This window comes from Rhea pennata, chromosome 12 (assembly GCF_028389875.1).
Source record: "Rhea pennata isolate bPtePen1 chromosome 12, bPtePen1.pri, whole genome shotgun sequence".
NCBI classification, from domain to species: Eukaryota; Metazoa; Chordata; class Aves; order Rheiformes; family Rheidae; genus Rhea; species Rhea pennata.
Window position 1 is genome coordinate 24,007,490 of NC_084674.1, and position 15,447 is coordinate 24,022,936.

Here is a 15,447-nt window from a genome sequence, read left to right on the forward strand (position 1 = left end):
ATTTGCCTGTAGTGCTGTTGTAGAATATGTAGAATTTCCCCACCTGCAGAAGTATTTTGTAATGCAGATCTCTGCCCGCAGGCTTTGAAGCAATGAGGGCCCCTCATTAATATATGTCACATGATAATACATATAGGCAGCCCTCACTGCTGAAGGAGTTCAGAGTTACTATAGAACTTGACTCTTTAAGCCTTAGAGCCTGTTGTGTCATACTTTTTGGGGACACTCGGACTGAGCAGCTGTCCTTTGGGCCTCCCAGGAGAGAAGCAGTTCTTGGACGCCTTGCTTGTGGCGAGCAACGTGCCTATGGGATGCACCCATAAGGTGCTTTGGGATTCAAGGAACAGGTAAAGCTGTTTCCTGCTCTCTTTTGGGAGTGCTGGTGGTGATGCAAGATGTCTCTTTGTCCTGTCAGTACACAAGACAGCTCTAGGTTGTCTGTATATTACCTTAACCTGTCCTTCCTACTTGATGTATATTTCCTTTGGCCTTCTAGGTCTATCAGCTGGACACAGGGCATTACTTATGCAGGAATAAATACTATGGACGCGGTCTTTCCATCGAGGGCTTCCGCAATGCCCTCTACCAGTATCTCCACAATGGCCTAGAGCTGCGTAAGGACCTCTTTGAACCTGTCCTCACCAAACTCCGAAGTCTGAAAGCAGTTTTGGAGAGACAGGCCTCCTACCGCTTCTACTCCAGCTCCCTTCTCATCATTTATGATGGGAAAGACAGCAGGGCAGGGATGTTTGTGGAGCGCCGGGCAGAGATGCGCCTGAAGCGGGTAGACAGCTCTGTCCCTGAGAGCCTTCAGGATAGCAGCAGCACAGAGTCCAGCTCCTCGGCCCAGCCCAAGGTGGATGTGCGTATGATTGACTTTGCGCATAGCACGTTCAAAGGCTTTCGTGATGACCCTACTGTGCATGATGGACCGGATATGGGTTATGTATTTGGGCTGGAAAGCCTCATCAACATCATGGAACGGATGCGCGAGGAAAACCAGTAGCTTTGGGCTACGATCTCTCATTCTTGTCCTGGTGCAGGAGCAAATAAGACCAACTAGTACCACAGGAAAAAGCAGATAACTTTGGTTTTAAACAATTGTATTGCTCCATTGTTTTTAAATGTACTTCAGTAGAAGAGCTAAGGGGAGGCAGGATGGAAGAGCTCCTCATGCCTACCAGATGGCTTTGACCACGCTAGCTCTGCCTTCTGGAGGAGACTCTGTAGACACCTGCTGGGCATTGGGCGTCTTGGGGCTTTGCTCATCGCGTGTGTGTTCTGGAGGGAGGGACCTGGACATAGGGAAGAGAAAGCAGGAGAGAGCAGGGCTCTTCAGGGGGCTGGAGAAGAGGGTTGGAGCTCTGGCTTGGGGAGCCTCTTGCCTCAGGAGCCCCCAGGAGAACCTGTAGCTTGAAATTCTCCTGAGTGATCTAGAAAGGGTGCTTGAGTAAAAGCCAGCAGCATTTGTGGGGCTGACAGTGAGCAGCACACTTGTGCTGGTCTCTGTGTTAGTGTTTGTCGCTAGCTCTGCCCTGGGTATTGCCAACCAGGGGCTTTGCTTCTGATGCTGCATTTTTCTCATGTTTGGGTACTGTGAATGATCAACCCAAGCTTAGAAATAAAATGACCAAATGCAACCTGTGGCAGAGCTGTGGCAGAGAGAAAGTGCCACACGCTTTGAGTTGTGCTCGAGCCTGGGGCCTGCTCACCTCTCCTGCCATCCTGTGCAACTTCAGTGGACAGAGTGGCATGGGCAGACCCTGCGTACAGGCAAGCACGGGGGCTCTGCGAGTGTAACTCTGCCTTGGACCACTGACCAAGCAAGAACTCGGCTCATGGTCTAGCAATAGTATCTGTAGCAAGTTAATGTGACCCCAACAGTGCAGTGGGGCATTTTGGACCATTTCAGTCTTTCCCTTTGTGTAATTTTGGTCCCGCGGAGTGTAGGCAAGTGTCTCCCAAGTGACACAGAGCTGAGGTACTGCAGCTGAAACTGTCCTCTTCCTGAATCTGGCCTTCTGCCATACAGCCTCTGCTCTTCTGACAAGTCCTTGCACTGGGGATGGTGAAAGAGAAGGCTGAGGGTTAGGGCTGGACCCCCCGTTCCTGCCTCTGAGATTGTGCAGTGGGGTGGATAAGCAAGGGGGACCTTGGCTGAGTGGTGATTGTTGTCTCTTGACTGCTTGAGCTTCACTGAAGTCAGTCCAAAATAATCCCTTTGTGGATGGAAGAGCTAACCAGCTGGGGCATGCGTTGCTGCCCGGCCTAGCTCCCATAGCTGGTGCTTTACTCACCGGCTTCCCTTGACAAGGGCATTAATGTTTGATACCCTGGCCTGGTTGTACTGAGGTTAGTTGTGCCCCACGTCTGCATTACCCAAGTGTGTTTCTGTGCTGGTACTCCCTCGTTGCCCCTTCTGTGGTGTCATTCTGGCTTGTTCTGTAACCTTACAGTAACCAGCTAAGAAACTCTTTATTTGGATATCTGCAAAGGCAGGATTTTTTTTAGTCAGGAAAGCATCTTTTGGAAAATACTTGCCCTGCATGTAGCATGCACAAAGGCTTTTTATGTGGGCAGTCTGCTTGGAAAGTGTTTGTGCTCAAGTCACCACCATTTGTAACTGCTGCAGCAGGTGGTGGTGTGAGGCACTGGATGTGGAAGGAGGCAGGGGGAGTGCTAGGTTTTGTCCTAAAACATACCTCTGCCTGTCTCCTGGCTGTATGAAAGCTGCTGCTCCCCTGCAGCCTTCTAGGTGAGGACGCTCACTCGTGCCACTCTTCCCTTTGCTAGATAACTTCCTCATTACTTCTGTGAGTAGCTGCACAGCAAGGCAGAGCTCCTACAACTTTCAGGAAGAAGGTTTGTAAGAGGGAGTGAAGTTGTTTGAACAGCTGGAATAGAAGATGCCACCAGAAGAGCCACGGTAATGTCCTTGGCTCTGTCTGACCCTAGTGTGATGAGAGGGCAACTTCATGCATTGCAGCCATCCATGTTATGTCCTCACCTCTTGCGGGTTTTGCTTTGGGAAAGGCGGGTTGAGCAGGGCATTCCCTCCTGAGGGAGCATCTCCACGTAGTGCAAATACTGATTTTCAGCATTCCCTTTTGACACTTAGTGCAGTGATGTTTTCTCTTGTTGTCAAGGCTCACCCCTCCCTCATGGCAGTCCTACCACTGAAACTGTAACTGTGCTCCTTCCTTTGGCTTCTGGGTGTATCTTGGGTTTAGTTCAGTGTCACATCCCTTCCCCGTGCCCCCCTCAGCATGTTCTCCACATTCAGATTGAAGAAGCCAGGCTGGACGGTAAGGGAATGTGTGTTTTCTGGGCACAAGCATCTTTGGTAGGGGTGAGATGTGAAGGGACACAGCATGCTTCCTGTGCTCCTTTGGAGCCACCTTTCAAATTCCCTTTGGACCATTGAGATGAGAGTTCCACAGCTTGTAAATAGCCTTGAAAACACTTTGTTTTTACATGAATAATCACCCTTGTTTGTGTTTCACGAAGAACCAAAAAAAAAAAAAAAAAAAAAAAAAAAAATTAAAGGATCTGGTTTTGTCCGTGTTGTGGCATTACTGCATTTCCACGTGGTGTGATCATAAAGCACAGCCTTCTTTGGTAGCAATAAGTCCTCCAAGCTTCCAGGCAGGAGGACGTACTTGAATGGCCTCTGGACCTTGCTTTCCACACTGTCTTTTGAGAGGTCTTGGGCTGGATGATAGTTCTGCAGGTGGTTTAAACTTAGGTGCTTGTGTTTGTTGTCTGGTTTAGCGTACAGTTACCTGTTTAGCTTCCACTTGTAGGTAATCGCAGTCATTGCACTCCTTGTTTGGGCAGGAGAAGCTGGCATAAGGCATAGCCCAGGAAGAGCTGAGGAGAGCAATGAAACAGTGTTACAGAAGTTGGCAAGTCTGTCTCTTTTTTTTTTTTCTTGGCGTTGAGAACAGCCATGGAGCTGGTGGTACAGCCCACCTCTGGGTGAGAAATGGCCATTTCGCAGTGCTGGGGCAACTGCTCTTCTGCAATAAAGCACAGATGAACTCACGTCTTGTGGTCTCGCTTGGAGGTGAGGGGCTGGGGGCAGATGTCAGCTGGCACCCACCAAAGCCCTGGGCTGGCTCTCTGAGCAGAACCTCTGGAGATGCTGGGATGGCAATGCGTCTGTGCCAGCGCAGTTTTGCAAACACTGCTCTCAGTTTCTTCCCCCCTCTCCCCCCCCCCCCCCCCCCCCCAAAAAAAAAAAAAAAAAAAAAACTAGGATTCACGGATTGCTGAATTGTGCGTAGCCTTTTTGCCTTTTCTGGGCTGTGAGGGTTGGCCTCTTGGCTTGGTGGGCAGTGCCCCTCGCTGGCCCGGAGGAAGCTGACACCGGCGGCACTTGCAGATTGTAAATACCTCCGAGAGCTACCGCAGGCTGCCTTTCTCCGGGGGACCGGGGACGAACGGCCTCCGCCTCGGCCCCGGACCCCTCCCTCCTTTTGGTGCTGCCTCAGATGGTCCCTGGGGTGGGAGGTGGGTTCGCCTCGGTGCTGCTCGACAGCACCTGCGTGCACGCACGGGCTGTTGGCCCCCGCAGGCTGCACGAGGAGAGCCGCGCCCCGGGGCCCTTGGGTGGTGCGGAGGTGGGAGCGACGCGGTTCTTCCCCGCCCTGCCCCGGAAAGGGGGGGGGGTTGGTGGTCCCCGGCCGGGGGCGGCACTCGGCGGCCGCCCCGGGGCGGGGCTTGGCCGGCGGCTTCCTTGGCCCCTCCCCGCCCTGCGCCCCGGGGGCGGGGCCTGCGGCGGCGGGCGCGACGTGGCGGCGGCGGGCCGTGACGCGCGAGGCGCGCGCTGCTCTGACGTGGCGGTTGCCGCGGCGGCGGCGGCGGCGGCGGCGGCGGGGGGATGCGGGCGCTGATCCTGGTGGGCGGCTACGGGACGCGGCTGCGGCCGCTGACGCTGAGCACGCCGAAGCCGCTCGTGGAGTTCTGCAACAAGGCGCTGCTGCTGCACCAGCTGGAGGCGCTGCGGCAGGTGCGCGCCTCGCGCGCGGGCGGGCGGCCGGGCGGGCCCGCGGCGCCGGCTGAGCCGCTCGCTGTCCCCTAGGCCGGTGTCAGCCATGTCGTGCTGGCCGTGAGCTACATGTCGGAGGCGCTGGAGGCCGCCATGCGGGAGCAGGAGCAGCGGGTAAGGGCGCTGCCGGCGGGGGCGCCGGCGCGGCTCCGGCCGCCGAAGCCCTCACGCGGCCGCTCTGTGCCCGCAGCTCGGCATCCGCATCTCCCTGTCCCACGAGAAGGAGCCGCTGGGCACAGGTAGGGGCGGCGGGACCGGCCGGGCCCGGGCGCAGCGCGGGGGGGGGGGGTAGGAAACGCGGGTCCCTCGGAGACACAGGCAGGGCTATGGGAGCGGGGCCGCGCCGCGCTGGGGCGCGGGGGGGGGGGGGTCGTGGGGACGCTGGGCCAGGCCTGCGGACTGGGGTGGGCACAGGTCGGGGGGCAGCGGCAGGAGGACCCGTGCCCCGGGCCGGCCCTGGGCCCGGCGGTGCCACTCACGGGCCGCGGTAGCGGGGCCCCTCGCGCTGGCGCGGGACCTGCTGGCCGAGGACGGGGAGCCCTTCTTTGTCCTCAACAGCGACGTGATCTGCGAGTTCCCCTTTGCGGCGCTGGCCCGGTTCCACCGGCACCACGGCGGTGAGGGCTCGCTGGCTGTGACCCGCGTGGAGGAGCCGGCCAAGTACGGCGTGGTGGTCAGCGAGCCGGAGACCGGCCGCATCTGCCGCTTTGTGGAGAAGCCGCGCGTTTTTGTGTCCAACAAGATCAATGCCGGCCTCTACATCTTCAGTCCTGGTATCCTGCGCCGCATCCAGGTAGGGGCTGGGGGCCAGGCTGGGCCAGAGCACTGGAGCTCTGTCCTCTGCTCAGCCCTGCAAAACGTCCTCCCCAGCTGCGGCCCACCTCCATCGAGAAGGAGATCTTCCCAGCCATGGCACAGGAGGGGCAGCTCTACGCCATGGAGCTGCAGGGTAAGGCCCTGCATGTGGTGTGGGCTTCGCAGTGGGATGGGTCCTGTCTGCACTGCTGCCCCTGGGCTGGAGGGTGTCACCATCACTCTCTCCCTGCAGGCTTCTGGATGGACATTGGGCAGCCGAAGGACTTCCTCACAGGCATGTGCATGTACCTTCAGGCGCTGCGGGCCCAGCATCCCGAAAAGCTGCATTCGGGGCCTGGTATCGTAGGGAACGTGCTGGTGGTAAGCGCTAGCCTATTGCTGGCTGTAGACCACGTCTTGTGGGCTCTCCCTGTCCCTTCCACTAGGGGGCAGACAGCTGCTGACAGCCCCACTGCAACCCTTAAGCTGCGCTCTCCTGTCACTGTGCCTGTCCCCAAGGCTTTGGCACATGCTGGTGTCGAGGGAACACGCACTGAGCAGTGCTGGACCTGAGCAGAGTGCCCTGGCCGCAAGCCTGGCCCCAATGCATCTCCTCTTCCTTCCAGGACCCTAGTGCCAAGATTGGGACAAACTGCATCATCGGCCCCAATGTGACAATTGGGGCTGGCGTGGTGGTGGAGGATGGTGTTCGCATCAAGCGCTGCACAGTGCTGAAGGGGGCCCGGATACGCTCCCACTCCTGGCTGGAATCCTGCATTGTGGGTTGGAGCTGTTCTGTGGGGCAGTGGGTAAGTAAGAGAGTGCTGCATTGCCCGGAGAAGGGAACAGAGCTCAGCTCTTAAACCTCTCATCTCCCCGCCACCAACCCAGGCCATGGGCTGCCAGGGCCAGGCACCTGAGGATGTGACTGGCCCCACGATGCCCATGCGCTGCACAGCGTATAAGCATGACAAGGCCTTTCTCGAGCAGGTCCGCATGGAGAACGTGACGGTACTGGGTGAGGACGTCATCGTGAATGATGAGCTCTACCTCAATGGGGCTAATGTGCTGCCACACAAGTCAATTGCTGAGTCTGTGCCGGAGCCGCGCATCATCATGTAGCGGCGCCCAGCTACTAACTCTGACTGGATTAAATATTTATATTTCCTTCTACCTCTGACCATCGTCTGAGCAGGACCTAAGGGCCAGGGCTATTCACCGGATGTGGCCCAGCTTCTCCCTCCCCATGAATGGGGGCACAATGTAAGGAAGAATAATTTAATGCTCCATGTCATGAACTCAGACCCCATCCAGGGGCGAGTTGAACACAGCACAAGCGCACAGCCCTTCCCACACCTGCCATGGCCCCCGTGCTTGGCCTGAGGCTGAGCGAGCCCAGGCCCCTTGCTCGTCACGCGCGGTTCGTGGTGCTGCTGCACCTGCCTCAGTGCTTCTGGGGAGGTGAGGCCCTGTGCTCTCTGATCTTCGGGCGAGAGGAGGATGCTGGGTCCACAGCACAGCATCAGGCCTCCCCTGAACCAGCCTCTCCCTTCCTCCGGTCCCCGTGCCCTGGCCCTACCCTTGCTCCTGGTCTTTCAGCCAGAGGCAATGGCCAGCTGCCTGTGGGCTGAGCGAGCCCTGCCCATTGCAGGCAGCCTGGGCGGGTGAGAGCAGCATGACCCCAGGGCAGTGGGACCTTCTGGGGAGAAGCTGGTGTGCAGCACTGCAGGGCACCCCGCTCAGCCAGGGGAGCCTGGAGTGTGGGGCTGGGTGCTACGAGCTGGACGGCTTGGTGAAATCATCTACCCCTGTGATGGTGGCCTTGCAGAAGAAACAGTCCTTGTTGTTCATCAGGTGCTGGTTGATGCAGGCTCTGGGACAGAGGGTAAAAAACAGCATGAACTTTCCCTGTAACATGTGGCTAGCAGCTCCTATGAGGGGGCTGAGCAGAGCCCCAGGCCCCAGTGCCCACAGATTCTACTCACTTGCATGACTTGTGGGAGCAGGGTCTAAAGATGGCTGAGATTGGGTGTGCGTAGCAGATGGGGCACAGGTCTTCCTCACTGGTAGGCTGTGGGGAAGTACCAGGCAGTTAGCAGGTGGCAGGACAAACTAGGCACCCCAGAGCAGCCTGGCAGCTCCACCTGGGAGCAGGGGCAGCTCTGAAAGGCAGGACACAACAGAGTGGAACTGCCCTGATGGCTCGTCTCAGCTGGGGTGGGACACGGCTGCAAGAATTGAGGCTGGAGAGCTGGGAGGGAGGTTGTGCCCAGCAGCCCTGAGTGCTGGTCCAGCTCGGGGCTGGGCTGTGTGCACAGGGGTCTGTGCATGCTGAGGGGACTCACTAGAGTAGTAGCAGCTGCCTGCTTGGACTCTTCACTCAGGTGGCTCAGCATCTTGTCCACCTTCGCCAGCTCCTCGGTGCTGATGTAATCGGTGTCTGTGGAGACAAACCAGTTGGGGGGTTTGTGTGTGCGAACAGGGCCCTTGGTCTGCCCCAAGGCCACTGGGCACTGCATGGGAGGAAAATGGGGCTGTCCTCATGAGCCAGTTGGGGAAGGGATCCCTATTTTGGGTGGAGGGATCCCAGCTCTGGGGACAGAGTGCCCTGGATTTGGGTAGACACCTGCTGCAAAAGGCCTTGTGCAGAAGAGCTGGCTTGGAGAATCCAACCAGGGATGTTGCTCGGGCAAAACTGCCCACCAACGAGGGTAGTGACCCAGCACTAGGCCAGTGGCTGGATATCTGGGCACAGCTCCAGCCCTGCTGGCCTAAGTGCCAGCTGGGGGGACAGCAGGGGAGATGAGAACCTGCAGGCAGGCCCATGCCCCCAGTGTCCCCTGGACTGAGCTCTGGATGGGTTGCAGGGCACCCATGCATACCAGCAGCCCTAGAGGGGCTCAAGCTGCTTCCTTCCATCCCAGGTGTGGTGGAGGTGACGGGAGTGAGCACTTACAGGTGTGCAGGGAGAAATGGCGCTTCTCCGTGGCTGGGGGCGCAGCTGCCAGGGCTGAAGGCTCAGCGTGGCCCAGCAGGTACTGGATGGAGCGCAGCTGGAAACAGGGGTCTGCCAGCAGCACTGCCGTCGCACGCTCAGCCCTGCAAACAGGTAACAGTCAGGCTCCCTCCGCCCTGTTGTGCTGCCAACCGAGCTGGTCTGGGCGGCAGGCACTGCGCCAGGTCTGGGCTGCCCCTGCTTCCCAAGGCATCTAGTGTGGAGAGCACGTGCCAACGTGGCTGAACGTCACCACGCCGCTGAGGAAGGCTTCAGAGGCCTCCGGCAGGACTGATACGACGTGTCAGTGCGTGCTGAGCCTGCGTCCCTTGTGCTCAGGTGCCTGGGTCCTGCCATGGGCAGCTGCAAGGCAGCCAGAGCAGTCAGTCTCCCCCATCAAGGGTAAAGGGAGAGCCGGCCCTGCCAGCCGGGGAGCAGTGCAGCAGTCTTGTGCCAGGGTTCGCGGCCGCTGGCACCGCAAGGACCGCTCAAGGTGCCCTGTAAGGCAAGTGGGTGCCTGTCCTATGCTGCAGCTCCACCACGCAGCAGCCCAGTGCTTCCCCAGTCGCAGGCCCAGGCAAGGAGCAAAGCTAGTACCGCAGCCAGCCCTCAGGCAAGGCAGCCATGGTGCGAGCCACGAACAGGGCAGCGCGAGCCACACAGCAGGTGAGGGAGAGACCTGCAGGAGCAATCACAGTCGCAGTCTCAGCCCACACCGGGGAGCAGCAGGTTAACAGCCTCTTGGTTTGCAGCAGCCGCAGCAGCCAAATTAGCAATTTGCTGCCCTAATGGAAACCAATTCCCTAGCTTTCCGCTGCCCGCTAAAAGAGCCCGGGCGCTGGGCAATGACATTCCTGTACGTCCTTCACTGTGCTCCCATCCCCAACCCGCCAGCGGCCCCGAGCTGCCGCCTCACAGTACCTCCTGCTCTGCAGGGCACCTGCTGGGCTCAGCCTCCTCCGACCACCGCGGCCTCGGCCAGGGGCCCCGGGCTTGAGCTGCGCCGGCCGAGGGGCATCCCTGCTGGACTGAGTATAAGGAGGCGATTGGGACGCGAGTGGCGAGAGAACATGATGGGAGGCTGGGGGAGAGGGGGTGCCAGAAAGCCTCCAGGCCCTACATCGCCTCCCCCCACCTTTCTGAGCCTGAGAAGGGGCGGGGGGGTGAGATCGTACCCAGAAGGGTCTCAGAGGTGATGATGGAGATGGGTTTATTCCCTGACATTCTGCCAGAGGCCGACACTGCGATTTTAGCTGTCTTGGAGCATCCAGCACGCCTGCATTATGAGTTAAAAAGCCTCTGAAGTTGGTATTATCAACCGGGGGAGCCCAGCCACACGGCCCTCTGCCAGCACCGCGCGTGGCTCTGCCCACTAGCGGGACAGCAAAGGAGGGCTGCGCCGTGCAAAAAAAAAAACCTGCCCAGCCACCGCTACCGCTGCCACCACTCCCCGCGCTGGGACCAATGGGATCCTGCCCGGCCCACACACTGCTCCCAGCCAGCTCGTAAATAAGAGGCAAGAGCGGGGCTGTACTTGCAGCAGCTGAGCCCGGGAGATGCTGGGCAGGAAGGAAACTGCCACCAGACTGGGGTCGCCTGGGTCCAAAGCTACTGCTGCTCCTCCGCCCCAGGCTGTGGGCCGCCGCAGGGTGATGTACCGTGGCAGTGCTTAGCCATGAGCCCAGCGCTCAGAAACTTTGCGCTCCCGGGCTGCGTGGCTCCTGGAGGCAGGGAGGCTTTCGGAGCCTCCCTCACCCCCTGCAAACTGCCCTGACACGCTGGAGCATCGCAGCCTGGAGCAGCGGTCCTGCTGCTCCTCTGATGCCTGACACCGGCACTCATCCAGCCCTCTGCACCCAAGTGCCAGGCAGCACACAGCCAGCTGGAGCACAGGTACACGGCAGCACTGCATGAGCCGCGGGAAAGCTGGGCAGGGAGATGCTGCCCTTTAACTCTTTCCAAGCCCTACTGCTGGAAGCGGGATCCTTTCTGTGCTGCAGAGCAGCATCCGCGAGCGCTTGGTAGAGGCCCCCTACCCCACCTCTGCACCCCCAACAGCACAGAGGGGGAGCAGAGCATATTTTCTCCAGCGAGTCTTTGTCCAGCTTGTATTTGTCTCCGTGGCAGCTCAGCCCCCGCTGCTGCCCTGCCCTGCGCAATGGCTGTGCGGGTGCCTGCGGACCCTCTCTGGAAGTGGCTGGCAAAGCTGCTGCTGTTCCTCGAGCTCTGTGCTTGCGGCCACGCTCTCCGCACTTTGCCCGTGCCCCGTGGATGCCCATCTGTTTGCATCTGTACGGCTGACCTCCTGAGCTGCAGCCAGCAGACGCTGCGGCAGGTCCCCCGCGTGCTGCCCCGCACCGCGACCACACTGGATCTCAGCCACAACGCCCTCTCCCAGCTCCACGACCGCTGGCTGGCTGCTCTCCCACACCTTGAGGCCCTCCATATGAGCCACAATCAGATTAAAGACCTTTCTCCGCAGGCTTTCCACAATGCCTCCTACCTGCGGCACCTCGACATGTCCTCCAACCACCTGCATGCCATCAAGACACACTATTTTGATGCACTAGTGAGCTTAGAAGAGCTTCTGCTCTACAACAACCGGATTACCCGAGTAGATGAAAATGCCTTTGCCAAGCTAAGCAGCTTGCGGAAAGTTTACCTGAGCTGGAATAACCTCACTGATTTCCCCTTCCGCTCAGTGCAAGGTCTTGGCAACTACAGCCTCCGCACTCTGGACCTCTCCTCCAATAACCTGAGCAGCATTCCTGTGGAGGAGCTGGCAGTGTTGCCTGAAAACATCAGGAATGGCCTCTACTTGCACAACAACCCCATGATGTGCAGCTGTGCACTTTACCTGATGCTCCAGCGGTGGAAGCAGCAGGGTTTCAGCTCTGTGAAGGATTTCTTTGAGGAACACACTTGCAAGGTTTCCAACAACGTGCCCCGATCCCTGATTAAGTTCCTCAAACACAGCCAGATGTTTGAGAACTGCTCAGCGAGCCCCGAAGTCCTGCATCCCCTGCCTTTCCCAGCGCTTGTGGGCCAGACCCTCCTGATCACCTGCAACGCCACCCTGCTGGACATGGCCACCACCTACATGTGGATCTCCCCTCACCACGAGCCCATCAAACATCCAGGCAACAGCAACCGCTCCTTAGAGGTCTACCGCAATGGCAGCCTGAAGATCACAGCGGCTAAACCCTGGCACTCAGGGGTTTATGTGTGCCTGGCCATCATCAGCCCTCAAAATTTCAGTAGGATGTGTGAAGTCAATGTGACTGTCCACTATCCCAAGCCAGATGGGGAGACCTTCAGCACTGGTCTTACAACCCTCCTGGGGTGCATAGTCAGTCTGCTGCTTGTTCTCATTTACTTGTATCTCACGCCATGTCACTGCCTGAAATGCTGCAAGAAAGCAGCTCCTCTCAGCCCTCCACAAGAGTGCAGCGCCCAGTCCTCCATCCTCAGCACCACTCCACCAGCCACAGATGGGCCAAACCGCAAGGTCAGCGCCAACAAGCACGTCGTCTTCCTTGAGCCCATCAGGGAGACGCAGAATGGCAAGATTCACCTGGCCCTTGGTGAAGACTTCCCTGATGCCAAGCACCCCAAGGTGCTGCAGCTCAAGTCAGACTCAGAGTCCATTAGCTCTGTCTTCTCGGACACCCCCATTGTGTCATAGCATGGGGCAGAGCTGAGATGAGAGCTGGTGCCTCCCAAGAGCTGCATCTGCCTAAAGAGGTGTGTTTTCCTCTATCGCTACTAAAAGGAGGATTATTAGGCACCCCTAACGCCTCACTTGACTGCTACCCATGAGGGCCGACCTGCATCACCCACAACTGCTTCATCCACGAGCCCGGCGTGACTTTGGGCCCAGCGGTAAGGCTGATGTCCAGCAAGAGCTCCTTGTGTAAGTCACTGGCAACTGCCTCTTTAGGGTAAATGGTAACGCCAATTAACCCAGCACTTCTGAAGCAACTCCAAGCTTTGCTGGCTGTTACATCCTTGGGTACACGAAACCCAACCCAAGTGCCTCCACCATAGACCCCATCGCCCCTGCCCTAGCAATAGCTGGGAACAACGTGGGCACCATCCTTGCTTGTGCACCTGATCCTTGGGCATAGAAGTGCCACTGTCCTCTCCCAGCCTGCACCGGACTGTGTTGGCAGTGCCGTGGCCCAGAGCAGAGGAGATGGGACCCTGTTGCAAGGGGAGCTGAGCCCTCTCCCGATGCTGCCTGGCGCAGCCAGTGCCCTGCGTTCAGCTATCATCAAGGGGGATTTCGGTAAGTGCACCCTCTCTGAACACGTCTGTGCAAGGAAGAGGCACTTGAGCACTAGAAAAAACAGTCAGCCAAGTAAATGATACAAGCTTTTGCCTCTTAACACTCCCAAGAAGCTGTAAATAGGAAAGCCAGGAATGTATTAGGCGACATGATACAGTGCCCCAACCTGTATTGCTCAGAGCTCCCCATGCCACCAAGGATGATGAGGTCTCCGATACACCATCCTCCCCTCTCTGTTTCTCCTTGAGACGGACAAACACACTGCAAAAGCACAGCTATTTAGGCAGTAATCTAATAAGCGTATCGATAAATGTAAGTAATCTCTCCCTTCTTGGGTCATAATTCTCTAGTTACATTTGAATAAAAAAATGCCTATTTTTTTAAGCTTATGCTGGCCTGAGTGTCTCCTTGTCCTTGCAGAGAACTGGTGCAGAGCTGCCATGACTTCCTGTGGTTGCAGCTATGGGAGCTGCTTCCCACTGCCCCTTTTGCCAGGAGCCTTCTTAGTTCGGAGGGAGCTCTGAATTCCTGCTGACCCAGCACACTGAGTCAGGCATCGGTGCCTGTGACTTGCACTGGGCTCGCAGCGTCTTTTACTGTCAAACAGCATTAACTTTGCCTTGCTGAGGAGGTTAAACGTGCAGAGACAGAGCTGGTGGTCCAGGGCTGATGAGAGAGACATGTCAGGTCGCTTGTCCCCAGGAGGGCAGGCCTCCAAATTGACAGCTTGGGCACAGGGGAGGGAGCAGCACCGGCTGACAAACGAGTGGCAAGAGACACCTCCAGACCCCAAAAGAGAGGAGCCAGGATTTAGACCTGCGGAAAAGACACCTTTGGGAGACACTTCAGCCTCCCATGGTGGAGGGTTCTCTGCTTCTCTTGTGCTGATTCAGATGGGCACAAACGGCAGGTAGCTCTGGCAGAGCCATGTTCCCTCGGCTGCCTAATTTTAAGTGTTGGGGGGGGGGTGGTCACGCGTATTTGCCATCCGTACCTGCTGCCCTGACGAATTGGTGGCAAGACGTGGGAAAGACGTCTTATCTGACCTCTGCTTGGAGCAGGACTGTTGCCAGCACTGGCTCCATCTGGCCTTGTCTTTGGTTGAGTCTTGAAATCATCTAAGGATGGAGATCCAGTGCCTTTGCAAGCACCTAGCCCTGGGCTGCACCATTTTCCCCTGATATCCAGGTTGACTCTCCTTCTTTTATCACCCATTGCTGCTAAGGAGAGCAGCTCTGCCACCTCTGCAACCTGCTTTGAGTCATTGTAGCTGCTCAGATCCCTCTTGGTCAGGCTAAACCAGCTCAGCTCAGCAGCCCTCCTCTGGCTCCACTAATGTTCTTCCACATCACTCTAGGACAGGGGTCCCATAGCTGGGTGCAGTAGTTCAGGCATGACCTTGTCAGAGCCAAGCAGAGCTTGGTTTCTCTTGATCTGCTGGTCACCATCATTCACTCCTTAGGTATAGCAAGTAAGCACGGCTGTGCCACAAAGGATGCTCGGACCATCGGCTGCAGGCAGGAGCCCAGCTCACACACTGTCTGCATGGTGCAAATGGCGAGTAGGCCGTTCCCCCAACACACAACTCTGCACAGCCTTTCCCCCTGCCCCCAAGAACCGTTGGCAGCAATGCCCCGTCACAGGTCTGTGAGACTGGAGGGTTGTTTTGCTCTTCCTCATCTGCAGTATCACCCTGCCTCTACTTCACTTGAACCCTCCAGACAGGGCTAGTGACTGTCCTTCAACTCTTTCAGCAATGAAACAAGTGGCTTTTTTCCAATGAAAAGTCAACCATGCTCAAAGTCGTTCTGCCTGTCAAGAAACTCTCCATCCATCCAAGGAGAGCAGAGCATTTGTGAGGGCAGCTATCCTGAGATAACCGCAGCCTTTCAATCTGCCTCCTGCCACAGACCTCCCCCCGCAGCTCCACACGATACATGCTCAGCTGCTGCGCAACCCCTGGGATGCTGCTTGGTGGCTGGGGAACATGACAGGATACAGAGTGACAAGTGCCGCTGGCCCGTGCCCTTGCTCCTAGTGTGCTGGCTGCCGACGGCCCTGTAGTCTCGTGTTAGCGCAGGGCTTTTGATGGCCTTGGGATGCCAAACCAGCTGGGCATGCCGCGGTGCTGCTGGGAGATGTCAAGATGCTTCATCAGCAGGGAGGTAATGATGTCGGATGGTTAAATAAGTGACCTGTCCCAGTGTCCAGCCCTTCGAGGACAGAGCTGAAGCAACACCACCGCCTGGCTTTGCACCTGGGCAGGGATCCCACTGGAAGGATGATCTGACTTTCTCCTCACCTCAGTTTCTAGTATGG

The 15,447-nt window shown here is 57.7% G+C and overlaps 4 protein-coding genes across 8 annotated transcripts in view; 3 read left to right on the plus strand and 1 right to left on the minus strand.

Annotated features, from left to right (window-relative positions):
- IP6K1 (inositol hexakisphosphate kinase 1) overlaps nucleotides 1-4,044 on the plus strand; it is a 40,688-nt gene extending 36,644 nt beyond the window's left edge. For all 4 annotated transcript variants that reach the window (XM_062585866.1, XM_062585869.1, XM_062585868.1 and 1 more), the window contains one exon: nucleotides 497-4,044. In XM_062585866.1, the coding sequence (XP_062441850.1) occupies nucleotides 497-1,006 (510 nt within the window). In that variant the 3' untranslated portion in view covers nucleotides 1,007-4,044. The remainder of the gene's footprint in view (nucleotides 1-496) is intronic.
- Nucleotides 4,045-4,847: 803 nt separating this feature from the next.
- On the plus strand, nucleotides 4,848-7,018 carry GMPPB (GDP-mannose pyrophosphorylase B). Its single transcript, XM_062585870.1, has 8 exons — nucleotides 4,848-5,011; nucleotides 5,084-5,164; nucleotides 5,241-5,289; nucleotides 5,542-5,843; nucleotides 5,921-5,999; nucleotides 6,099-6,226; nucleotides 6,472-6,654; nucleotides 6,836-7,018. The coding sequence occupies exons 1-8, from the start codon at nucleotides 4,883-4,885 to the stop codon at nucleotides 6,965-6,967; spliced, it is 1,083 nt and encodes a 360-aa protein (XP_062441854.1). The 5' UTR covers nucleotides 4,848-4,882; the 3' UTR covers nucleotides 6,968-7,018.
- Nucleotides 7,019-7,109: 91 nt separating this feature from the next.
- Nucleotides 7,110-15,447, minus strand: part of RNF123 (ring finger protein 123) — a 60,350-nt gene continuing 52,012 nt past the window's right edge. For both annotated transcript variants that reach the window (XM_062585864.1, XM_062585865.1), the window contains 4 exons: nucleotides 8,802-8,944; nucleotides 8,191-8,285; nucleotides 7,831-7,916; nucleotides 7,110-7,718 (listed from right to left, as the gene is read on the minus strand). In XM_062585864.1, the coding sequence (XP_062441848.1) occupies nucleotides 7,619-7,718; nucleotides 7,831-7,916; nucleotides 8,191-8,285; nucleotides 8,802-8,944 (424 nt within the window). In that variant the 3' untranslated portion in view covers nucleotides 7,110-7,618. The remainder of the gene's footprint in view (nucleotides 7,719-7,830; nucleotides 7,917-8,190; nucleotides 8,286-8,801; nucleotides 8,945-15,447) is intronic.
- Nucleotides 10,973-13,495, plus strand: AMIGO3 (adhesion molecule with Ig like domain 3). Its single transcript, XM_062585635.1, has one exon. The coding sequence runs from the start codon at nucleotides 10,999-11,001 to the stop codon at nucleotides 12,523-12,525; it is 1,527 nt and encodes a 508-aa protein (XP_062441619.1). The 5' UTR covers nucleotides 10,973-10,998; the 3' UTR covers nucleotides 12,526-13,495.